This window comes from Dromiciops gliroides, chromosome 2 (genome assembly GCF_019393635.1).
Source record: "Dromiciops gliroides isolate mDroGli1 chromosome 2, mDroGli1.pri, whole genome shotgun sequence".
Taxonomy (NCBI): domain Eukaryota; kingdom Metazoa; phylum Chordata; class Mammalia; order Microbiotheria; family Microbiotheriidae; genus Dromiciops; species Dromiciops gliroides.
Genome location: NC_057862.1, coordinates 360,425,321 through 360,451,748, shown reverse-complemented (window position 1 = coordinate 360,451,748; position 26,428 = coordinate 360,425,321). Strand labels below are relative to the sequence as shown.

The window sequence follows — 26,428 nt, the reverse complement described above, 5'->3', positions numbered from 1 at the left end:
TTTGTAAAAGAGGTTGCCTCTGGCTTCCTTTCAAGTTCTAATTCCTGTAACTAAAGGCCACCTCCTTATCTTGCAGACGAGCAAACAGGTTCAGAAGAATGCAAGCTCCTGGAGGGTAGGGATCTCCATTTCTCTCCTCACTCAGAGCCCTGTACATGACAAGCATTCGATAAGTGCTTGTTGAGTTGAAATTGAATTGAAAATATTTGTGCAAGGGCACATAGCAATGAGAGACTGTCAAAGGTAGAACCCAGGCCTCCTTAACTCCTCCCACTGTATTGTACCTTTTTTTTAAAGCTGATTACAGGACTCCCTTCCCAGAGAGATCGTCAGAGTCCAATAGCAGGTATTAAATACCTACTATGTGCCAAGCTGTTAAGCCCTAGAAGCAGATGCACAGCCTAGTGGCTGATGACCAGGTTAAGGTCAGCAGGGGTCTCAGGGACCATGAAGCCAGCTCAAGTCCACACTAACAGAGCAAGCAGGTGCCAAGCAGATGGACACATAGACAAGGGCACAATGAAGCAGTGCCTGGGACAGTGGATACCTGGGGCCGCTTGGACATGGGTTTCTCTTTCGTTTTGTCCTGTTAAAAGCCCATGGAGAGGCTGGTGAGTAAGGGAGGGAAGTAACAAAGGGATGGAACTAAGATCCCCAACCCCAACCCACCCCCCAGGGGTTCCTCTGCTACTCCTCTGACTGGTCCCCCACCTCAGCAACCCTCTGACCTCAGAGATGCCCCAAACTTAGCTCTTGGGTCTGCAGGCCCAAATATCTCTACCATTTTCCAGCCAAAAGCAGATGAATAAATAACTAAGTTTCCAAGCCTTTCCCGGAGGCTCAAGATGGAGCTGGTGGTACCATGCTTGCCTGTGCTTATCCAAGACTCTTTCCTGGAGGCATCCCCTAACCTCCACACCTGGGCTCATCACAGGGACCCACCTCAGAGCATCCCTTGCCAAGAGTGTCAGTCCCCAACCTTGTAGACCAGTCCTGCCCAGAAGAAGGCAACAGCTCACCAAGAATGGATACCAGCCCCCAGGAGATCTCATACCCACTAGAACCCCAGGGTGGCTGGATGTTCCAAATGGGTACTTCAGTTCTACCTCCCCCATATATACACATATATATCACAGCCTCCCAGACCAGGCTATCTCCTTGCTGTGGATGTTGTCCATTCTTCCTGACTACATTCATCTTGTTGCCTGAGTTCCTCCGGGAGTAATGATGACAATAGTGTGATAGTTGTAGGTATCAATGAGGGCATGTAGGAGGGAGGGGCCTACCTGCAGGTCCTTGCATGGTCTCTTCAGTGGGGGGGAATGGCCAGGAGAATCGCCTATGCCCAGCTCTGCTCGGCCGAGGTGCTTGACTACAATACATTTCTTCACAGGGAAGCCCCTAGAGAACAGATGGGGCCCAGTGAGGTGTTATGGTGGGGAGGACCTGAGGAAAGCCCAGGGGGAACCCAGGATAGACTACTTACTTCTCCTGGCACTTGTGCAGGGCCTCATCCACAAGGTCCTTCAGGTTCACTAGTTTCTCTCCTCTGTAGAAGGCATCTATGGGAAGAGTAGGCATTATATGCTCCCAGGTCCCTCCCTAATTGCCAGAGGCAAGAGAAGGCCTTACTTAGCTGACAGGGACAGTGCCAGTGAAGGGAAAGGTGACAAACGAAAGTACTTGGAAGGGGGCCCTCCTGAACAGCTACTGGTTTTCCCATCAGAGCCCAAAGAGGGGTTTCACCCCCTTTCAAGATTCAGTGCAGCCTTCTTCCTCCCCCCCATTCCCACTCCCCTACCCCAACCTGGGAGCTGAAAGGTTGCCTGGAAGAGCCAGCCTAGCCTCGCTTGGGAGGAGCCAGTCACCTGCTGTAATAAGAAGGCTACAGCTTGAATCCAAGATCCGCTCACACAGGGAATCCGCTGAGAAGCCTGCAAACTGAGAGTTAAGGGGAAACTGAGGGTGGAGTCTTGGGGTACGGGAATGAGCTCCACTGGGGTCCCAGAGCTTCTGTCATTTCCCCACCCAATACGTTCTGTCCCCTCAAACCCCTACCACGATAGAATGCAATGCACCAAGACGAGCACAGGCAAGCATGGCCACCACCAGCTCCAGAATCATGGGCATGTAGATGGATACGCGGTCACCCTTCCGAATGCCTGCAATCAGGAGACACGGCCTATGGGCTTCTTGATCTTCCCACTCTCCAGCCACTTGTCCCCTCCTCTGGCTGACTCTCTCCCAGTCTTATGCCCTCCTCAAGTCTCCTGGCCCATGGACATCACCATGAGCTCTATCTTAGGCCCTCCTCTCTCCATCTACTTGGTACTATCAACGAATCTCCTGGATTCCATGATCTCTTTGCTGATGAAAGACCTCACATCTAACTTATCCAGCCTTAACCTCTCTGCTGACCTAACCTCTGGCCTGCATCTCCAACTGACTAGTGAACATCTTTAGCTGGGTGTTCTGAAGACACCTTAAGTTCAACATATCCAAACTAAACTTACTATCTTTGCCCCAAACCTCCCTCTTCCTCACTTCCCTATTACTGTGAGAATTACCACCGACTTCCCAGTGTCCCAGGCTCAAAACCTACGTGTCGAGCTCAGCTTTTCACTCTCCCTCACCGCCCCACCCCCACATCCAACCTGTTGTCAAGCCCTTCTCTCTTCTGACACTGGATCCAGGCCCACCTCACCTCCCCTGGACTACAGCAACAGCCTGCTAGTTGTTCTCCCTGCCTCAAGTCTCTCCCTACTCCCATCCATCCTCCACTCAGCTTCCAAATGTCATCTTCCTCAAGTGCAGATATAATCGTGTCCCCTCCCATTCAATAGATTCCTGTGGATCCTTACAACCTCCAGTATCAAATAAAAGCCCTTCATAAACCTGGCCCCTTCTTACACCTCAATCCCTACCCCACATCTTTGACCCTAACATTGAACCTTAGCATTTTCATTGGCTATCTTCCATTCCTGGAATTTTCTCTCTCCTCATCTCCATTTTCTGACTTCTTCCAAGTCTCAGTTAAAGTCCCACTTTCTTCAAGTTGCTTTTCCTGATCCTCCAGTTATTCCTCTATATACCTTGTTTGTACAGAGTTGTTTGCATGCTCTCTCCCCCATTAGGTCGTGAACTCCTTGCAAGAGGACACTTATCTTTTTTCCACTTGCCTTTGCTGGCATGCCCAGTGCTCAGCATAGTGCCTGGAGCACGGGGGGCATATAGGAATGCCTTCTGACTAGCCTTGCCCTATTCAGCCATCAGTACTTACCCAGTTTCCGGAGGGCATTGGCACACCGACACACCTGGGTCAGGAGCTCTCGGTAAGTGATCTGGGTGGCTTCCCCAGGCTCATTGCCTTCCCTGCGAGAGACACCAGAGGAATTTGTATCAATAGACCACTTTGGAAATCCCCAAGGAAAACCACAGACGAGGATACGCCCCTGTATTCAACTCACTGGCAGCCAAGCTGACCTCTAAGTTCTCTGTCACAGCTATTGCTCACACGCCTGTGCTCCAGATGGTTACACTTGCTGTGTGACTTTGGGAAAGGCATTATCCCTCTCTGAGCCTCAGTAAAACAGGGTGATTATCCCTCTCTCTCCCTTCTTCCCTCCCACGCCTGTTTAGAGGAGGGACTGAGTGAGTGGGAAAGCTGGCTAAAAACTACTCGGGGCCTCCAAACCTAGGGCTTTTTCACATGGGGTCAGGTGCAACAAGTATCTGAGGTAGCAGAGTGCAAAAGGAGGGATGGATGCAGGGCCCATGAGGATGGGACTTTCCTAACCTGGTCAAGGGCTTCAAAAGCTAAGAGACTGCTGGGCTGAGCATGTCAGTCATGCTCCTCACCTCAATCCAAACCTGGAACACTGAGGAAGCTCCTTAGGAATCAGAGAGCTCAGCTCAATGAACCAGGGCCTGGAGGGTTCAGGGTAGAAAAACCATCTCCTGGGCCAGACCCCTGGTAGCTGAGAGCCTTGAGAAGGCCTCTGGAGAGTGTCAATTAGAGTACTTTAAAAAGTAAAGGCCTCAGGGCAGTTAGGTGGCACAGTAGATAGAGCACAGGCCCTGGAGTCAGGAGGACCTGAGTTCAAATTCAGCCTCAGACACTTAACACTTACTAGCTGTGTGACCCTGGGCAAGTCACTTAACCCCAATTGCCTCCCCCCCTCCCCCAAAAAAAGTAAAGGCCCCGGGGGCAGCTAGATGGCACAGTGGATAAAGCACTGGCCCTGGATTCAGGAGGACCTGAGTTCAAATCCGGCATCAGATACTTGATACTTACTAGCTGTGTGACCCTGGGCAAGTCACTTAACCCTCATTGCCTGGCCAAAAAAAAAAGTAAAGGCCCACCTAGCATTCCACATAGCCATGCTCAACTGAATGCACATACATGTGCATGCTCCCTCCCCGTGAACCAGCATGTATATGAGGACCAGAGTGGAAGTGTATTTTAAAAATTCCTTTTTTGGCTTCTTCAGAAATATTAAGAAGTATTTTCCTCGGGGCAGCTAGGTGGCGCAGTGGATAGAGCACCAGCCCTGGAGTCAAGAGTACCTGAGTGCAAATCCGGCCTCAGACACTTAACACTTACTAGCTGTGTGACTCTGGGCAAGTCACTTAACCCCAATTGCCTCACTAAAAAAAAAAAAGAAAAAAGAAATATTTTCCTCTATGCAAATGGATTAAGATGGTACCAAACCTTTTTTAAAAAAAGAACTTTTCTTGGTCACATCATTGCCTTTCCTAGCCCTAACATAACTTGATTATTGACCTATCTAAGGGCAGTCTGCTCTTTATTTGTCCATAGGAAGTGACTGAGGGCTAGCACCCACCCTCCTCCATTGAGAAAGGAGCAAGTTAGTAATGAAAGGAAGAAGGTCCCTTTATTTAACTCCAGGAGTGAGAGAAATGGTCTCGAAGACATGAGATGGTGACTTGATTGCTCAATTAAGAAATGTTAATCCAAAGGAAATGTTAAAACATCATCTTTTGGTTCAAGATTCTTACAAATGCTACCTGAAATCTTCTTGGGACAGAGAGCCATGTCAGAAGACATGGAGGACTATACCAGTTTGGACATCTCTCCAAGATAGGAATGACTTGGATATAGATTAACAACAAATGAAATAAAATCATTTCTAGCAAACTGGTGCCTAAACACAGAGTATGTTATTAGCATTCATATTTTTTCTTCATTACCAGCATGTACAAAATATACATATCTTCTACATAAATCTACCCAAATGTGCACAGATAAACAGGCATACACACACATACTTGCATGTACAAAGCATGTGGGATGCCAATCTGTCCTTATCCTGAATTATTGATAGTTACCCCATAATATTCACTTTCTGTGAGAAAATCTGGCTCTAGGCCAGCTTTCCCCCCCATAAATACTGTTCTTCTAAGCAGGGGGTCAAACCATATGTCCCAAGGCCCAGCCCAGGGAATAGATGGATTTCTAACCTTGCCTAGGAAAGGAAAGAAACAAGCATTTATTAAGTACCCACTACATTCTTTGACAAATCCTATCTCATTTGATCTTCACAACAACCCTGGACAGTAGGTGCTTTCATTGTCTTCATTTAACAGATGAGGGCTGAAGCATACAGAGGCTTAAGTGATTTGCTAGTAAATAAGTGTCTGAAGCTGAATTTTTAACTTTCATCTTTCTCAATCCAGGCCCAATGCTCTGTCCACTTAAGACACCTAGCTGCCCAGATGCCAAGCCCTCTGCTCTTTAACCTAGAATCTAAGCCAAACAGGCTCAACCTCCATCAGCAGAGCTAAACTAGCCCTAGGCCAGATGATTCCCCAAGGGTTTTGATCAAGCTTTAAATCTGATTTCTTACATGAAACCTTCCGCTCACTATTCCATTAGCCCAGAATGATCACTGCCCTTTCTGAGTCCCCACAGCAACTGGGAGCCTGAACTATACACTCTGGCACCGAATTCTATTCTGTCTGATCTTGTTTTCTGACTGTACCCTGTGTGAGTTCTGTGTGTCTAAGCAGGCACTACATAGAGACAGGTTTCCTCCTTCTATCTCCTCCCTACAGCATAGTAAAGCCCAGACTTGGCAGTGTGAACTAGCCCAATCAGGGAAGATTCATAATACTCTTTAGATAATTGTTTCTTTTTAAAGGATAGCAATATCCTTGCTGCCTCCTACCCTCAGAATTTGGATTAGGGTTTGGCTCTGGGGGAAAGGGGAAGAACAGTCAGTCGGCAAGATGCAGCTGGGCATGCTCTGAGGTTCCTCCCCTACCTCATACATCATCTAAAGAGCCTCTTTCAAAAGAGGAAGTGAAGGCCCTGACCCTTGTAACCAGTAAACAAAGGGGTCCAGGTGACCCACACATAAAATAATCCTCTTATTGCCAGTAGAAATGGTCTGTGTAACTGAAGGCTTAATCATTTGCCATATTATGCTATGGGATTGTGGAAAGTTACATGGTGTGGAGCAGAGAAAGGCACTTAAGTCATGAGTTATCACAAACAGACCTGAGAAAGTAGGTGGAGCTAAGAAGCTAGTCCTAGGGGTGTCTATTAATCCAGCTCTGTGAATGGGCATCTGAAAACAGGAACTTGGACGGGGAGGTATCATGAGGTAATAAAAACAGTGCTGGGCACATAACAGATCTGCAGTTTTATATATAATCCTGTTTTTCAGTTCTTTGGGTATGGAAATGTTCATGTTAATTGATATTTGCCAAGTATAAAATATCAAAAAATTTTTTTTTGCAGGGCAATGGGGGTTAAGTGACTTGCCCAGGGTCACACAGCTAGTAAGTATCAAGTGTCTGAGGCCACATTTGAACTCAGGTCCTCCTGAATCCAGGGCTGGTGCTTTATCCACTGTGCCACCTAGCTGCCCCCTGAAATATCAAAAATTAAACCATTTTTTAAAAGAGTCCTGGCTCTGCCTTTACCAGCTGTGACCTTAGTTTCTCCCCTTTCAATTAAAGGGGTTGCACAGTCTAGTGCAAAGAGCACTGGATGTGGATTCAAATGCTGGCTCTGCTGATTTCCAGCTCCTTGATCTTGCACAAGATGGCGTCTAGGATCACTTCCATCTCGAATGTTATACAACTACCTCAGGAGATAACTGTAGCTTTATTGACTCTAGTGCACCATAGAGAAGATGAGAAGGAAGAGTCACTGCCCACCCCATCTACGGAGCTCAGTCTTGGCCAGTTGGTGTCACACTGTACTTCTCCTGCTTTGCCCTGGCCTCTCATTCCTGCCCAAACACCACCCTACCCTTCCTCAGGCTATTTCAGTCCTAGACCCAGAGCTCTCCTGCCCACCCCTAGGCCTTCTGCCAAAAGAGCTCAGGTACCTGTCTTCCCTGGCCCCCAGAGACAGCATGGCATAATGAAAAGAACACCACAGCCTGTTTGTACATAGTTGTTTGCAAGTTGACCTACCCCTCCTACGCCCACCTCAGCCATACACAAAGACGGTCATAACCTTGATCTTGCTATCACTGCCAAGAATTCTAGGATCTCCTTATCAGACTATAATCTATTGGCTTTCCACCTCTCCCCCTGCCTCCTCATATCAAATCTGGCTCTTCATCTACAGCATGATCTCCAATCCTTTGGCCCCTCCATTTTCTCCCAGGTACTCTCCTACACTAGTCATTCTCTCCTCTTTTTTTTTTTTTTTTTTTGCAGGGCAATGAGGGTTAAGTGACTTGCCCAAGGTCACACAGCTAGGAAGTGTCAAGTGTCTGAGGCCAAATTTGAACTCAGGTACTCCTGAATCCAGGACTGGTGCTTTATCCACTGTACCACCTACCTGCCCCACATTCTCTCCTCTTTTCCCTAACTTGAACCCTTAGTTATCCAGTTCAACTCAACACTTTCCTCTTCTTTGGAATCCCTGGACCCCTTAACATATCATCAATTGCACCCTGCCAAATCTCAGTTTTGGATAACTCCCACCATCTGTTGCTTTCATTCCTACACAAGTATTGCTGAATGAAGATGGAGAAAATCAAGAAATTATTCTGACCGGTGTACAACTTCAACTGGGTCCTCACTGATGCTAGGCAATCCTACTATACCTCCCTCCCCAATTCACTATGCCACTCTCTGTTGGCTCTTCCAAACCTTTTTATCCATCTTCAAACTGCCCATATCTCTCCCTCCTCCCACTCTTGCAGCTGAGAATCTTACCTCATATTTTACAGGAAAAAATTGAAGCCATCCACCAAATATTCCCTCTTCTTTTCTTCACCTATTATCACTCAGATGCTTTCTGCCACTATCTCCTCCTTCACACATATCTCAGAGAAAGAGGTATCCCCACTTCTTGTCAAGGCAAACCCCTCGACATGCACAAGTGATCCCATTCCATTCTGTCTCCTCCAACAGATCGTCCCCTCCGTCATCGCCACGGTCACTTATCTTCACTCTCTCTCTGTTTACTGACTCCTTCCTTCCCTATAAACATGCTAATATCACTTTCAGTCTCCAAAAAAACCCCTCACCTGATTCTTCCATCTTGCTATCATCCTATATCTCTTCTGTCCTTTGTAGCAGATCTCCCGGAAAAGCCCATCTACAATAGGTGTCTCCACTTCCTCTCTACTCACTCTCTTCTTAACCCCTAAAAATCCAGCTTTCGGCCTCATCATTCCACCAAAGCTGGTTTCTCCAAAGTTACTCATGGTCTCTTAGCTGCCAAACTCAAGAGTCTTTCCAATTCTCATTCTCCTTTCAGCCTTTGATGCTGCTGATCACTCTCCTCCCTGATCCTCTCTTCTCTCTTAGATGTTCAGGGCGTTATTCTCTTCTGGTTCTCCTCCTACCTCTCTGACTGCTCTTTCTCAGTCTTACTACATCCTCATCCAGACCATGCCCTTTTACCACAAGTGACCCACAGGATTCTGTCCTGGGCCTTCTCTTTTCCCTCTATACTTCTTCCCTTGGTGCTCTCATCAGCCCCCATGGATTTAATTACCCTCTTTATGCTAATGAGATTCTCAAAACTGCCTCCTGTCCCAACCTCTCTGCTGATGTCCAATCTCACCTCCACCTACCTTTTAGACATCTTAAAATGGATATTCAATACAAATCTTAAACTCAACATGTCCAGGGCAGCTAGGTGGCTCAGTGGATAAAGCACTGGCCCTGGATTCAGGAGGACCTGAGTTCAAATCCAGCCTCAGACATTTGACACTTACTAGCTGTGTGGCCCTAGGCAAGTCACTTAACCCTCAATGCCCCACAAAAAAACCCACAAAAACAAAAACAAAACAAAACCTCAACATGTCCAAACCTGAACTCATGCTCTTTCCCCCAAATCCTTTCCTCTTTTAACTTTCTTATTACTATAGAGGGCAACACTGTCCTCCCAGTCTCCCAGCCTCACAACTTAGGTGTCATCCTTGATTCTACATTATCTGACTCCCCATATGCAACCTGTCCGATTTCACCTTTGCACTTTCATTTATGCCCCCTTCTCTCCTGATACTCGCAGCACTCTAGTGCAGACCCTCATCACCTCACACCTAGATTACTGCAACAGTCTGCTATGGGGAGGGGGTAGAGATGGGGGGGAGCGCTGCCCACCTCAAGCGTCTCCTCTCCAGTCCAGTTTCCATTCAGCCCAATTATGTCACCCTCATACTCAATGAACCCCAGTGGCTCCCTGTAACCCCCAGGATCAAATACAAAAGCCTCTATTTGGCATTCGAAGCTCTTCGTGGCCTTCCAGTCTCCCCCTTTTACAGTCTTATTACAACTTAACTTCCTTCCCTCCCCGCCAAGTACTCTTCAAGCCAGTGACACGGGCCTCTTGGCTGTTATATGACAAGCTATTCCATCTCTCAGTGCTGGGCAGCCATTCTCTGGCCAGCCTCCTCTCCTGGAATGCCCTCCCTTCTCATTGCCATCTCCTACATTCTCTGGCTTCCTTCAAGTCCCAATTAAAATCCTACCTTCTACTGGAAGTCTGTGCCAAACTCTCTTAATTATGTCTGTTAATTATTTCCAGTGTATCCTGTATAGAGCTTGTTTGTACACATTTGTTTGCTTGTTGTCTCCCTCATTAGACTATGAGCTCCTTGAGGGTAGGAATGGTCTTTTTGCCTTTGTATCCCTGGAGCTCATGGTGATTTTTTTTTGGTAGGGCAATAAGGGTTAAGTGACTTGCCCAGGATCACACAGCTAGTAAGTGTCAAGTGTTTGAGACCAGATTTGAACTCAGGTCTTCCTGAATCCAGGGCCAGTGCTTTATCCACTGTGCCACCTAGCTGCCCACTCATGGTGATTCTTTGTTGTTGTTGTTGTTGTTGTTGTTGTTGTTGTTGTTGTTGTTTTGGGGCAATGGGGGTTAAGTGACTTGCCCAGGGTCACACAGCTAGTAAGTGTCAAGTGTCTGAGGCTGGATTTGAACTCAGATACTCCTGAATCCAGGGCTGGTACTTTATCTACTGTGCCACCTAACTACCCCTCATGGTGATTCTTAATAAATGCTTGACTGACATTTGGAATCAAGAGATCTGAGGTCTAGTCCTGGGCCTGCTACTAATTCTGTGTGACAAATAATGTATGTCCTTAGAGTCTAAGTTTCCTCATCTGTAAAATGGACATGGGGGTAATGTAAGACCCAAATAAAATAATGGAGAGAACTTCAAATCCTACAAGGATGTTCTTCAAGGAATGGTTAATGGTTGATAGACAACAGTCTAGTTGTCCTCCAAATGGCCTACAAGGAATAGTTTAAAGGCCTGGGGATTTTTAGCTTTAAATAAAAAGGTTTAGAGGGAATATGCTCACTGTGCTCAACTATGTGTCACAGTAAAGCATGACCGGGCTTATTCTGTGTGGCTTCGTAGGGAGGAACACGTGGGTTGGAGTTATAATGAGGCAAATATCAGCTTAATAGAAGGAACAACTTCCGCATAATCAGGATACTGCAATAATGAGGTACTTCCTGGGGTAGTGGATTTTTTATTACTGGAGGAATAAAAATTGAATCTGGATAACTCCTTAAGGATGTTATTGTAAAATGGGATTCAGGGATGCTGAGTGAAATAAACAGAACCGAGAGGGCAATTTACACAACTAACAATGTATATGAAAAGACCACTAAAAAGAAGCTGAGCTCTGTAATTTAAAAAAAAAAAAAGTAGGGGCAGCTAGATGGCGCAATGGATAGAGCACCTGCCTTGGATTCAGAAGGACCTGAGTTCAAATTTGGCCTCAGACCCTTGACACTTACTAGCTGTGTGACCCTGGGCAAGTCACTTAACCCCAATTGCCTCACCAAAAAAAAAAAAAGTAAATGGTGACAAAATAGAAAATAGACATATTTCCTCTCATAGCTGGGGCAGGGGGCAGGCAGGGAAGGGGGTCTTCTAGACCAGAATATTGTATACATTAACAGTCATGGTCAAACACCAGCTGTTTGAAGCTGGAGGAAAGGGGAAGAGAACAGAGAACAGAGAGGAAGGAAAATAAAGGGAGGATAATTATGGACAGGGAACAGAATTCTACAGGAGCTTGACAAGAGTCCTGGATGGCTAGAGAAGGGATCCTGAAGGACAGGAAAGAGATTCAGACTTAATCAAGAAGCCGGCAAAAAAGAATGTGTAAGGTTGCTTGCTCAATGAAATCTGTTCTGTGGGTGTAAACCTGACTTACTATAGAGACAAGGAATGTTGCAACTGAAAAGATTTTAGAGATAGATGATCCCATCTACCCAACATCCTCCTTTTGCAGATGGGTAACCTGAGGCACAGAAAGAGGAAATGACTTTCCAAAGGCCACACAATTGTTAGATGTATAGTACAAAAGAAAGATTACCAGATTCAAAGGGCCTCGGCTCACAACCCGGCTCTGCTACTTGTTACTTATAATACTTTGGCCACATCACTTATCCTCTCTAGGCCTCAGTTTACAAATCCACAATATATGGAGACAACATCAGATGACCTCTGAGGGATTTTCCGTTCCAAATCATAGGATCATAAGTCTTAGTGGCAGAACTGAAACAAGTCCCACAGCTACTTAGTGGCAGAAACCAGCAAACCTCGTGTGTGCCCCTATGCGGGGCATTTAGCCTCTCTAAGACTCTATTTCCTCATTTGTAAACTGTGGGGGTTAGATGAGATGATCTCTCCGGGCTCTCCCAGCAGCATTATGTGAAAAGGACACTTTGAAAACAGCAACCTGAGGCTCTGAGAAGGATCCAATTTCTTCCTTCACAGAGACTGGCGATGCTCAGGTGACAGCTGGAACAAGGGAAGAGGGGAGCCCCTGCACCTGGGCAACAACCCCACCCCCTTCAGCTGCTGTGATGCAAGAAAAAAACACCGGAGCACCAACTCTCTCCTTCCCAAGTTAAACTCAGGTCTGGAGGTCAAAACTCCACCCTAATTGTGGCCCTGTGGTAGAGCAGAAAAAACCTTGGATGGATTGAAGTTAGGCTAAATGGGTTTTCTTTCTAGCTCTGCTATGAATTTGTTGATTGATCTCTAGCAGGTCACTTCTCTTTTCAGGGACTCAGTTTCTTCCTCTGAAAAAATAAGGTCCGGCCTGGTGATTTGTAGGGCCCCTTTTAGCTCAGAAATCCTGTCTTCCCTGTTGTGTGTCTATCATGCCTATAGTTCAAAAGCTACTTGGCTCCTTTGTGTAATATTCACAACCAGCTTCCACCTGGCCAATCCAACTGTTCCCCACCAGTACTCAGCTTTCAGCAAGGGCTTCCTCACAGCCCCAGGACCAAAGACTTGGCTTTTTGAGGTTAGCAGCCCACCCAACAGCCTGATCGTCTACTGCCTTCTGTGACTATGCATCCTGACCCCTGATTCTCCCATCCTCTGCATGTAATACCACCATCACTTCACACATGTACAAGATTTTCCCCTCCTTTATCTCTTATGATTCTCACAAGGCCTTTTTGAGGCAGTAAGGGCAGGGTTTTTTTTTTGTTTTTTTTATCTCCATTCTACAGAGGAAATAGACGTTAAGTAACTTATCCAAGATCACATAGCAAAACAGTGGCAGAGTCACTCCACAGAACCCCAGCCTTCTGACAAGTCCAGAGCCCTTTCTACACACTTCCCTGTCTATACCTCAGATCGAGAGAATAACACATACCTTATCAGAGGCCCTTCCCAGCCTTCTCCAGTATCACTAGCTAGCTCTGTGTGTCCATGCTGGCGGCTGGACAGAGCGAGGGGACTTCTAAAAGAACTAATATGATCTTCGGCTGCATAGGACCCATGTCCAAGCACTCTTGCCAAGTCACATCTTGGATTCCTGTGTCCAGTTCTGGACACAGCATCTTAGAAGGAACACTGCAAAACTATGGGGCATACATAGGAAGGCTACCAGAAAAAGAGGATGGAAAAAAACATGTCAGGGCAGCTAGGTGGTACAGTGGATAGAGCACTAGCCCTAGATTCAGGAGGACCTGAGTTCAAATCTAGCCTCAGACACTTGACACTTACTAATTGCGTGACCCTGAGCAAGTCACTTAACTCCAATTGCCTCACTTAAAAAAAAACAAAAAACAAAAAAACATGTCATGTCAAGATCTATTAAAGAACCTGAGGTTGTTAACCTGGAAAATAAGAAAAATCAAAGGGAATGGGAAACCTACAGAACCATAGAGTAGTCTTCATTATCAACTGCCTGCTGAACATCTCTGCCTGGATGTCTGTAGATATCGCCACGTACCAAAACAGATTCACTGTCTTTTCTGCCAAATCCACCTCTCCTAACTTTGTCCATTTCCTACAGAAGGAGCCTGCCAATCAGTCAGGGTTGAAACATACGCATCATCCCTGACTTTTCACTCTCATCCCCCAAATTGAATGGGTTGTCAGATCTGGCCATTTTATTATCACCACATCTCTGGTCCTTCTCTCCACTCATGCATTGCCATTCAGGTTCCAGCCCTAGTCATCTTTTGCCTGGACCCCTGGAATAGTCTCCTAATCACCACTCCCCCCACACACACATCCAACTTCCACACATCTTCCAAACTGAATTTTTTAAGGTACGGTGAATGACCATATCATTCCTCTCCTCTGAAAGCCTTAGGGGCTCCTTATTAAAACAAAAAGTTCCAATACTATCTATCTCCTGTATGACATTTATAGCCTTTCACAATCTGGCTCTTGCCTACCCTTTTAAGTTTGTTCACATTATACCTCCTTATCCATTCTATGTTCTTTTTTTGTTGTTGTTGTTGTTTTGTTTTTTTAGTGAGGCAGTTAGGGTTAAGTGACTTGCCCAGGGTCACACAGCTAGTAAGTGTTAAGTGTCTGAGGCCAGATTTGAACTCAGGTACTCCTGACTCCAGGGCCGGTGCTCTATCCACTGCGCCATCTAGCTGCCCCTCCATTCTATGTTCTAACCAACCTAGCCTATAACTTGCTCGTGCCTCTACCTTCAGACAGGGCATCTCTCAGGCATGGGATGTTCTCCTCAAGGCTCAGCTCAAGTGTTAATTTTTATGCACTGGCTCTCCTGAGTCTCTATTCGTGCTCCCCTCCCCTTAAAAAACTACACTGTGGGACAGCTAGATGGCACAGTGGATAGAGCACTGGCCTTGGAATCAGGAGTACCTGAGTTCAAATCCGGCCTCAGACACTTAACACTTACTAGCTGTGTGACCCTGGGCAAGTCACTTAACCTCTATTGCCTCACTTGAAAAAACAAAAACAAAACTACACTGTAAATAATTTGTGTTTACTTCTCTGTGTATATAGTGGAGCCACCGAGCAGAAGATAAAAGTTCCTCAAGGGCAAAGACCACTTCACTTCTGCCTTTGAATTGCCCACCAACTAACACAATGCATTACACACAGTAAGTACTTAATAAATGCATGTTGAATGAATGGAAAAATAACTGAAGGATTGTCAAGTAGGAGAGAGGAGTTCTGCAGAGGACTGAATTAGGTGCTAATTCTGGGGCTAAGTTATAAAGAGGCAGATCTCAGCTTAATATAAAGAAGTGGCTTTTCCAGTAACTATAGCCTTCCACCAATAAGACAAGCTGCCTTATGAGGTATAGTGTTCTCCCCATCACTGGAAATCTTCCAGCAGGGAAGCTAGATGGGTGGTCACTCACCCAGTGGCTGGAGGGCTGACTCTGGAGTCAAGAAGGCAATGACTCCAGTCCTAGCTCTGATATTGAATAGGCAGGAGATGCTTTGCAAGTCATTTAGTTTCTCTGAGGTTGTAAAATGAGGTTTAATACCTGGAGAATCTAGCTCCAAGGTTGTTGTAGAGAGGACTCATGTACCATATAGGAGTTGGATTAGATAAGCTTTGAGGTATGCTTCCAATACGAACATTCTAGAATAGGGGTCTCCAGAAGATAAGTACTAGGGCAATTGTACCAGTTCCAGCAGGAGGCTCATGTGCCCAATGTCTCCCAAACCACAAGTGGTAAACGGATGGGAGATTTCCAGCTCCATGGCTAGTATTCAGTGAGCCACTTTGGTGGGTGCTTGGAGGGGGGTTCAGGAAAAATCCAACCTCAGTGGGGAGAATGAGACATTTCCCCCATGGTATCCATCCAAATGTTTCCCAAATGCCTATTCAGTCACACAATGGAAGCATGCAGGTAGGGGCTACTCCCAGAACTGGGAAACCAAATCAGAAACTACCACCTGATGAAACGGTCCCTAAGAAGAACACAGAATAGATAAGAAGTCAGTAAGGAGATGGTTTGTAAATGGATTCTAGTTGAGATATGTGTCTCCTCACTTCAGTCAAGAAAGCTGTTGATTCATCCCCAAAAAAGAGAAAAAGACCCATTTGTACAAAAATATTTATACTATCTCTTTTTGTGGTGGCTAAGAATTAGAAATCAAGGGAATGCCCATCAATTGGGAAATGGCTAACCAAGCTGTGGGCATGGAATATTATTGTGCTATAAGAAGTGACAAGCAGGATAATTTCAGAAAGGCCTGGAAAGCCTTGTATGAACTGATGAATAGTGAAGTGAGCAGAACCAAGAAAACATTGTGCACAGAGACAGCAATATTGTTTGATGAAGAACTGTGAATGACTTAACCATTCAACAATACAATGATCCAAGACAATCCCAAAGGACTATTAATGAAACATTCTATCCACCTCCAAAGAAAGAACTGATATTGATTGAACAAAGACTGAAGCATGCTATTTTTTACTTTCTTTCATTTTTTTCTTTTGTTCAAGTTTTTTGTGTAAAATGACTAATACGGTAATGTTTTACATAATCGCACATGTATAACCCATATCTGATGGCTTACCGCCTCAGGGAGGGGGAAGGAAAGGGAGGGAAAGAGAAAAAATTTGGAATTCAAAACTTTAAATAAAAATGTTTATTTTTTTTTAAAAAGAGGGCAGCTAGGTGGCACAGTGGATAGAGCACCAGCCCTGGAGTCAGGAGTACCTGGGTTCAAATCTGGCCTCAGACACTTAACACTTACAAGCTGTGTGACCCTGGGCAAGTCACTTAATCCCAATTACCTCACTTAAAAAAGAAATAAATAAAGACAGAAAGACAGACAGAGCGAGAGAGCGAGAGAGAGAGAGAGAGAGAGAGAGAAAGAAAGAAAGAAAGAAAGAAAGAAAGAAAGAAAGAAAGAAAGAAAGAAAGAAAGAAAGAAAGAAAGAAAGAAAGAAAGAAAGAAAGGAAGAAAGAAAGGAAGAAAGAAAGGAAGAAAGAAAGAAAGAAAGCTGTCAACTAATTAATTATAATTTATCCATCACAAGCTAAGGTTGTTATGGCAAATGAAATTGGTCTACATGGGTTCTGGAGTACCTAAGAGGAAAAAAGTACCTACACTTCCCTGGGAAGAAGTTCTTCTGGTTCTAGGTGACACCCAGCTTCTTTAGTCAGAAATATCGTTATGGCTAGAGAAAGAAAGTTTACCAAGCTATTCTAGCTTGCGAGAAACATCCCTTAATAACACTCAGTTTCCTTCTTCTCTGATTCTATGCTTACCAAGGAAACTTTCTGACAAATTGGGTTCCCTGAGTAGGTAGACCTACTCACTAAAGGGGGAGCTCCCTACAAACAGGTAAGAGCATTTCTGGAGCCAGGAATATTCCTATTGTAAATTAATACATTGGCATCTGGTTAATCAATCTCTGGTTCATGTGATCAATGGGAAGCAGGTTCCTGTAGCCCGATCACCTTTAAGAGGATGGATAAGATCAAATTAAGGAGCCTCTGGAGCTAAGGCTCAGACCTGGGGCCTGAAGTGACCCCCAGAGGACTACCACCCCATGAAGCCTGCTGCCTCTTTATATCTTCATTATCCATTAACTGCAATGCCTACGTGAGTCCAGCCTGGTACAAAGGGAGACAGGAAAAGGAGATGTGATTCTTCTCTTTCACAAAGCTCTCTAAAGGTTGCAAAAGAACTCCTGAAAACCACTTCCTTCCTCCTACTGAGAAATAGTCACAGAACCATTGGATGTCAGAGCTAGAAAGGATTTTGTCCAATTCCCTCATTGTGCAGCACTAGAAAAAGAGGCCTAAAGAGAAAAAAGGCGGGGGCAGCTAGGTGGCACAGTGGATAAAGCACTGGCCTTGGATTCAGGAGGACCTGAGTTCAAATCCAGCCTCAGACACTTGACACTTAACTAAGCTGTGTGACCCTGGGCAAGTCACTTAACCCTCATTGCCCTGAAAAAAAGGAAAAAAAGAAAAGAAAAAGAGACAAAAGGGGCTCACCAGAGATCACCTTAATCATTCTCAAATGTTTATGGAATTAATGACACCCAGAAGAGGAAGCCACTCAGCAAGGCCACAGGACATGGATGTAACGATCCAACAACATACCCAACCCCAATCAGTCTTGCCTCCTCAGGAGCATGAAGGGAGAAACTCAGTACCTACAAAAGGCAATCAGGCTGAACAATGGTGACAAAGATAAATCCATTAAATGCAGGAGCAGGAAAAAGAAGAATGGTGCTGGGACAGAGAGGAAAACCCCTTCCCTTTCTCTCAAATCTGGGACCACATCCTTTGAGAGCAAGAGTAGAGGAATGATAAAAAGCCATGACACCTCAGGAAAACTGGCACCTTGGGAGAAGGAACACAGGAAAAGGATGCACTTTGAGTCAAGGCCCAGGGGCCTTAGGGTTAGTGATTCTTTGGTTAGAGGTGCCATGGATATGGGCCAAGACATAGACACTCCTCCTCCCCCCTTTCTCTTTCTCTGACCCTCTACACACAGACACACACAGCCCAAGAACATAGACACAAGGAGCACATCTACATTCTCCCCAATCCAAACACATACAGCAATTTACATGGACTTAGACATACCCCAGATATGCAGAACCCTTTGTAGAACCTGATTTTATTATCATGCCCAAAGCTTGCTCCCTTCTCTATGGGTTTCACCACCAACAACCCCACCCTACCTAGGATCCTAAATCTCACATTCTGAGACCCAAAGCTCAAGGCCATCTGGAAGAACTCAGCCCTCTGGTGCTTAAGGTCAGAGCAAGCAGAAAGCAGAGCCTTCAAGGTTACCCACAAGGTCATCAGTTCCTCAACATCTCTAGTTTCAAAGGGAAGGTTTGAAATTGGTCCAAGAGCTGGCAAAGATAGAAAAGTGATTTCAGCTGACCTTGTCCAACTAGGGAAGAAGGGAGACCTTTCAATGGGCTTAGTCCCAGCCACCATACTGCTACAATACCAAATTTCCATGACTAATGACATGCCTGCAGGAGACTCAAGAGCAAGGACAGGGGGGTGGCCCAAAAGAAATAGCAAGTAGGGGTTTTGGCTAGGGCTTGCCTCCAGACATCCTAAGGTCATACAGTGAGAGGCAGTGATGCAGAAATCACTAAAGGTTCAGTGATAGCCCCCAAACCCAGCCCTACTCCTCTAATACAGACCCCTCCTCAGACTCTCCTCTTCCCAACTGTCCCCACTGCCTCTTCCTCTTCCTACCTACTTCAACCAAACACACATACTGTCCTACTTCTTTTTCTTTTTTTTGGTGAGGCAATTGGGGTTAAGTGACTTGCCCAGGGTCACACAACTAGTAAGCATTAAGTGTCTGAGGCCAGATTTGAACTCAGGTCCTCCTGACTCCAGGACCAGTGTTCTATCCACTGCGCCACCCAGCTGCCCCCACTACTGTCCTACTTCTAAAGCCCAATAGCTGGGAAGAGTTACTGATTAGGGTTATTGACTAATTTTGGTGGGGAATATGTGAGGTTCTGGGATCAAAGAAGCTAATACCTTTTCAAAACAAAGTTCTAGGTACAGATGTCAAAGCCCTATAAAATCTATTTTGTAAAATCTCTCAAACCCACCCCCACTTCTCCCATCCTTACTACCACTCTAGACTATACCCTCATCAAGAATCTAACTGTTCGGGGCAGTTAGGTGGTGCAGTGGATAGAGCACCGGCCCTGGAGTCAGGAGTACCTGAGTTCAAATCCAGCCTCAAACGCTTAACACTTACTAGCTGTGTGACCCTGGGCAAGTCACTTAACCCCAATTGCCTCACCAAAAAAAAAAAAAAAGATATTGACTGACTAACTCATATAGGGGTCTCTTCCCCATCTGTCTTCCCACTTTCTGGATCCCTTTATTGACCTGTAAAATAAATAACCTCCATTCTTTCAGTCTGTCTCCATATAGCACCTACCCCAGGAGGGTGGACACAAGATTTCAGGGCTCCAGCCAAGTAATAATAATATTATACTATAAAGTACCCAACAATAGTTCCTAAGTAGAGTCTCCTGGGTCCTAGCAGTTAAACATTCATTCCTGGATGGCCTTTAATGGTCTTTGATGTCCCCCAAATGCTCGGGAGGTAGCCTAAACCCACAGGAAACAAAGCTGGAAGCTGAACAGTGACTGAGAGCAGACAGTCGAGTGGTGCTGGAGACAAGATCAGAATAATAATAAATATAACCATAATAGCCCATCATACGTAGATAGCACTAATAACTTTTCGTTTGTTTTTTTTTTTTTGATGTTTTTTTTTGGGGGGGTGTTGCAAGGCAATGAGGGTTAAGTAACTTTCCCAGGGTCACACAGCTAGTGTCAAGTGTCTGAGGCCGGATTTGAACTAGGTCCTCCTGAATCCAGGGCCAGTGCTTTATCCACTGTGCCACCTAGCTGCCCCCTCACTAATAACTTTTCAAAGTGTTTTCATGTCCACAATATCATTTCACAGGACTACAGACTTAGAGCTGGAAAAACCCTTAAAGGTCATCTAATCCAGACTTCTTATTTTACAGTTAAGGAATTGAGGCCCAGAGGGGTGAAGTGACTTGTTCACAGTCACAAAAGCTATGAGTGACAGAGCCAGGATTTGAAATGAGGTCCTTTGACTCCAAATCTAGTGTTATGCCTTTTGTGATTCTCACAAAGATCACTCACAGTCTTAGGGCAGGCCAAAAAGATATTATCCCCGTTTAAAAAATAAGGAAACTCGGGCTCAGAGAGTTTAAAGTGCCTGGTCTAAAGTCACTAGAACCCAGGTTTCCTGACTGCCTGCCAGAGCTCTTTCCAGCAGACCATACTACAGAAGACTAATGTAACCAGGAACGATACTCCCAAAGGCCAAGCTACTCACAAAGTTGGTTCCCAATTCACCCTATCCTCCACCCTTTCCTAGAGTGACTACTGAAGGAGGCAGAAAAGCCCCCAGAATATAATAGCAAGGTTCTACCCACATTCAAGTGTGTAATGCCCACACCAAAGGGCACTGGGGCTAGGGACTCTCTGGTGGGGATGGAAGCAGATTCCAGGAGGGAAGAACAGACATCCTGGTCCCCATGTACTATGCAGGAATAAGAGAGAAGCCAGAGTTGCCCTTTTCTAATTTCTACCCTAGCCTTTACTCTGGCTCATGTTGCCTAGGATTCTATTACTAGGAACTGGATGTTTTTACCAGGAACTGGATGTTTTTACCAGTAAAAGGCCACTCGGTCTCCAAGTTTCTTCTCATTAACATTTCGATCTAGCACGTTGTAGCAGATGTTGGTGGTTGCTCCCTTCATCCATTCAATGAAGATCTTCCCTTTAGTCACATCAAAATTATACTGAAGGAAGGGGCCAGAACATGAAGTCTTCCAGTAAAATTCCTTAGCAATGTCTCCCCAAAACTCTATAGAAAAAGAAAGCCAGATTATTACTAACTTACCAGAAATACTTATTTTTTTGATCACTTCCAACTGCCTAGGGACCGAATCCAAACATCTCCCTTCCAGTCTGACCTCACCTACCCTCTTATCTCCCTAAAGTTCCACCAACTGCTACTGGCACTGGGTCTCCTCCCTATTCTCTACACACACCAGACCTTAATTTTACCTCTTAGCTCCTACTTATTCCTTTCTACAACTCCTTCTCCACTGATTCACAGATCCTGCCCTTCAAGGGAATAGGGACTGGACCCTGTAGTTTCATTTATTGTCATTCTCGAAGAGGATCATGACAAATGTCATCATGACTTACAATGAACTGGATTTAAGTGAAGAATGGCTGTGCAAAGTCATTAGCCTCCTTCTCTCCTCTGAAGCCATTTGGGTCGGGAGGCAAGATATGTTATCAGGATGACTGGAGATGGTCCCGGATGGTTAAGGCAATAAGTGACTTGCCCAGGGTCATAACAGCTAGTGTCTGAGGTCAAATTTGAATTCAGGCCCTCCCAACTTTAGAACCAGTGCTCTATCCATTGTGCCACCTAGCTAGATAACTCTTTTGGGGGGGGGGCAATGAGGGTTAAGTGACTTGCCCAGGGTCACACAGCTAGTAAGTGTCAAGTGTCTGAGGCCAGATTTGAACTCAGGTCCTCCTGAATCCAGGACCAGTGCTTTATCCACTGCGCCACCTAGCTGCCCCCATGGATAACTCCTGAATGGGAAACGCTCTTTCTATTCTCTCCTCTACAATTTACAATTTTAAAGAATTACCTAGAGCACTGAGAGGGTAAGTAACCTGCCCAGGATTACACAGCCAGTTTGTGTTTGAGACAGGTCTTGAACCCGGATATTTTTGGTTATCCACTGTGACAGACTGACTCTTTACTGGTCAAGGCTTAGCTCAAATCCAGCTTTTTCGGATTCCCCATGGATCTCTTTTCTTTGTCACAAGACAAAATATCATCAAGAGTTAGATTGTATGGAACAGATTGCAAATGCTGAAGGAATTCAGAAAGGAGAAATCAAAGTGGAGGACAGCAGAGAATATTAGGAAATGGTACTTGGTCCCTAGGCAGCTCTTTCTAGCTAAGGGACCTCGGGTAAGCCATCTCCCCTTTCTTGAGATTCAGTTCCCACAACAATAAAATGGGGATAACATTTCGGTTATCTACTTCACAGGGCTGTTGTGAGGCTCCAATGAGACCATGTATATAAATCAATTTGAAACCATAAAACACTGTGAATGGACACTATTGGTTATTATCATCACTAAATCAGTGTGGACTTTGGAGGTCAAGGGAGCCTTCCTGAAAGAGGCTGGATTTGAACACGCAAATAAAGGATGGTAAGGTCTAGAGAGGTAAAAGGAAATGTAAATAGGTTCATAAAGGGGAGGGAAGAAATGCCAACCACTTGCAGATTTGACTATGTACAGAAGCATGGAGACAGGACTAAGCATGGTATGTGAGACACTAAGAAGACTGGCTTGTGGAGGGTCTTGAGTGCCAAGTTAAGCTTGGGAGACACAGAACATTTTTGAATAGCAGATCTTAATCCTAGCTGCATACAAGGAAGATTAGACGGCAGAAAGTATAGGAGGGGAAAGAGACCGGAGGCAGGAATAATTAGGAGGCTATCGCAATAGTCCAGGGGAAAGGCAACAGGGATCTGACTCAGGGTGTTGGCAGCAGTAACAGAAGGAAAGGGAAAATTTGAAACACATTTTACAGGAAGAATAAACAGGACTTGGTGACTTGGTGAGAGAGGGAGTAGTCAAGGGTGACTTTTCAGTGATGAAAGTTTCAAGTTTGAATGACTTGGGGAAATGACAAATGTCACTAATAGACACAAGGAAGTCAGTCAGGAGGAACAAGTTAGGTGAGGGAAGATGAATTCAGTTTTAGCCGAAGTTAAGTCTGATCTCAGATACTGGAGTATCATGGAAGCAGAAACTCCCCCAAAGTTGAAAATGAAAGAACTGAAGAAGTAGGGAAGGCAGCTAAAACGGAAAAGGAGAGAGGCAGATCATAGAACAAGGAGGAAACTTAAGAGACCATCTAGCTCAACTCATTTTATAAATAGGGAAAATGAAGTTCAGAGAAATGACTTCCTGAAATGGCTTCCCTGAACGCAGGTCTCCTTGGCTCCTAATTCAATTCAATATGCACTCTGTCTCCTACGTACGGGCACTGTATAAGGGAATCAGAGACACAGACGAAAAACAAACGGTCCGTGCCCTCAAACAGCTTACTTTTACTGAGGTACACACCATGCATTTAGATAAGTAAACCAGACAATCTGAGAAGAGGATGAGGAAAGGAAGAAGTTGCCTCAGGTGAGGAGGAAAAGGGCTGGGGAAGGGATGCCCCTCAAACCCGGGCGGAGCAAGCAGAACCCGCCGTCCTTTCCCTTCCATCTCTCAACCTTTTCTTCCCCTTCCTCTAATTCTTGTCTCCTTGACACTCCACCTTGGCAAATCTCTTTCCCCCCTCATTCACCCTCCAAATCAAACTTTATCACCTCCACTGAGGTCTCCCCTGTCAACTATACTTCCTTCCCACCAACTCCCCTCAATAGTCTGTTCGCTGACTCCTCCCACTGAACCCTACCTTTGTACAGCCCTCAAATCATCCTCTTCCCACTCCCCACTACAGACAACCCTTTCACTCCACTCTCCCCCACAAACCCCCCTCTACAGACCTCCCCTCGATTCTCCTCCCCTTATAATTCCCCTGTCCCCTTCTCTAAGCTTCCCCGCTCCCAGAGCACCCCCCCACACGCCGCCCTTTGGGGCGCGGAGGCGCAGGCGCAGACTGGCACACTCACCCCGAGGCTCAAGCACCGAGCGCCCATGCAGCTCCCGGTAGCGCGCCATGGAAGGGACGTGCGCGGTGCGGCTGAGCTCCGGTGGCGGGGACCAGCTCCTCTTCCGCTCTCCATTCCCAGTACCGCCCCCGCTCCCGCTCCCACTCCCGGTACCGCTCCTTTCCTCGGGCAGCCCCATCTCGCCTAGTCCCAGTCCGTTCCTGTCACTGTCCGACAGCCCTGGCGCCCTCGCGTCAGTCACTGCTACCAACCCCGGAGAAAACAGCCCCGCCTGTCAGGTCGGGGGCGTGGCCAGACAGGAAGGGGAGTGTCCCTTCAGAGGGAGGGTCTAGGCTAGCGTGAGGCGGGGCCCAAATGGGAAAGAGAAGGAAGGAGATAGGTCGGGAAGATGTGGAAGGGGAGGGGCCAACTCGTGTAGGCGGGTTCAGGGCGGGGCCTGTTATTGAGGGGGTTACTAATGGGCGGAACAGGAGCTCCCTCTTCGGGACACCGCCCCATGGTGAGATAACGCTAGGAGAGGTGACTCTGATGGAGGCGGGGAAGAGGGTCCCAGAGTAGGCTCTGACCATCCTCAGCTGAAAGGACAAAGACCACCACCACCAAGTAACTCCCGGCCCCCCTCCTCCAGTCTCTGGAGTTCCATAACTTCCTCCAACCTCAAATTGACATAGACACCCCCTACCACCACCTTCAACCTCCAAGAGTGATCCCTTAAGCCTAGGGGCAGAATGCAACTCCGACCCTAGGGACGGAGCTCACCACCCCCAACCCTAAGTATAGAGACCTCCCTCCTCCTCTCTATTCTGGAGATAGACACCACCCCAGGAACAAACCTTCAACCCTCAAGGATTAAAACACCCTCTACCTGAGAGATAGAAATGCCCTCGACCCCACTCCCAGCCTAAGCCCCTTGCGGGGGTTGGGGAGATGTCTAAAATCACACGGTGAGTTACTGGTACTAAAATCAGTATCTCATATTCAGCAGATCAAAAACAGAACTCATTATTTTTGCTTTTACGCACTCCAACCCCAACGGTTCCTCCAAACTTCCTTATTCTTGTTGAGGCCACCATCATACTTCTCATCACCACAGTGTGCATCCTTGACTTGCATCACTGACTTTTCTCTTTCCTTTATTTTCATATCCATTTAGTTTAGAAGCCCTGTTGATTCTACTTCTATATTCTTCTTCTTCTTCTTCTTTTTTTTGCAGGGCAATGAGGGTTAAGTGACTTGCCCAGGGTCACATAGCTAGAAAGTGTCAAGTGTCTGAGGCCAAATTTGAACTCGGGTCCTCCTGAATCCAGGGCCTTTGCTTTATCCACTGAGCCACCTAGCTGCCCCCTCCTGTCCTTTTAAAAAAACGTATATTTTCTGTTTCAAATTCCCTCTCTCCCTCTACCCCTTATCTTTTTTTTTTTTTTAAAGAAAAAGAGCCCTGGATCTGGTGTCAGAGGACCTAAGTTCAAATCCTAGCACTGTCACTACCTGGGTAACTTGAACTTTTCTGGGTCTCTGTTCTCTCATTTGTAAAATGAGGGGGTAGGACTAGATAAATCCTGAAGCCTCTTCCATTATTCCCCCTCAGGAACTCTTGGGTATGGCCAAACTGATTTTGTTCTTTACACAAAACACCTTTTTTCTGTCTATATACATGCCTTTACACAGGCTGACCGCCATGCCTGGAATGCATTCCCTCCTCGTCTCTGCCTCTTAGAATCCTTAGTTTCCCTCAAAGCTCAGTTCAATTAGTACTTCTTACCTAAGACAGGTTTCCCAAAACTTGCAGCCTGATGGTGCCTACCACAAAAAAAAAAAAAGTTGCCTTGTATATTCTTTCTTATTTGGTAATCAGGTTAAGTGACTTGCCCAGGGTCACAGCTAGTAAGTGTCTGAGGTCATATATGAACTCAGGTCCTCCTGACTCCAGGGCCAGTGAGTACTCTATCCACTGCACCACCTAGCTGCCTCTATATAGACTTGTTTTGTTTGGTTTTGGTTTGGGTTTTTTGTGTGTGTTTTGGGGGTGGTTTGGTTTTTTTTTTTTTGGTGAGGCAATTGGGGTTAAGTGACTTGCCCAGAGTCACACAGCTAGTAAGTGTTAAGTGTCTGAGGCTGGATTTGAACTCAGGTCCTCCTGAATCCAAGGCCAGTGTGCCACTTAGCTGCCCCTATAGACTTATTTTGTATATACTAATATGTGTATATGTCTTTCCCTACAAAATGCCCTCCTGGAAAGCAGGGACTTGTATTTTTGTCTTTGTATCTCTAGATCCCATTACAGTGTCAGGCACATAGCAGGCACTTAAATGACTGTTGATTGATAGACTAGTTAAATTGTAAATCTATAATCCTATGATTCAATTATTAATATTCTCTCTCTATCATCAAAATATCCTTATCTGTGTACATGCTGCATCCCCCAGGAGAGTGTAATCTTTAGGTC

General features: G+C 45.8%; 1 protein-coding gene across 2 annotated transcripts in view; it reads right to left on the bottom strand.

Annotated features, from left to right (window-relative positions):
- Positions 1-24,260, bottom strand: part of ACSS2 (acyl-CoA synthetase short chain family member 2) — a 31,201-nt gene extending 6,941 nt beyond the window's left edge. Inside the window, exons 1-8 of one of the 2 annotated variants that reach the window (XM_043982339.1) lie at positions 23,983-24,260; positions 20,927-21,122; positions 3,281-3,372; positions 2,059-2,162; positions 1,869-1,941; positions 1,487-1,562; positions 1,287-1,401; positions 548-586 (exon numbers count right to left, since the gene is read on the bottom strand). In XM_043982339.1, coding sequence (XP_043838274.1) covers positions 548-586; positions 1,287-1,401; positions 1,487-1,562; positions 1,869-1,941; positions 2,059-2,162; positions 3,281-3,372; positions 20,927-21,122; positions 23,983-24,160 — 873 coding nt within the window. In that variant the 5' untranslated portion in view covers positions 24,161-24,260. The remainder of the gene's footprint in view (positions 1-547; positions 587-1,286; positions 1,402-1,486; positions 1,563-1,868; positions 1,942-2,058; positions 2,163-3,280; positions 3,373-20,926; positions 21,123-23,982) is intronic. The other variant, XM_043982340.1, reaches the window with a different exon arrangement.
- Positions 24,261-26,428: the final 2,168 nt, after the last annotated feature.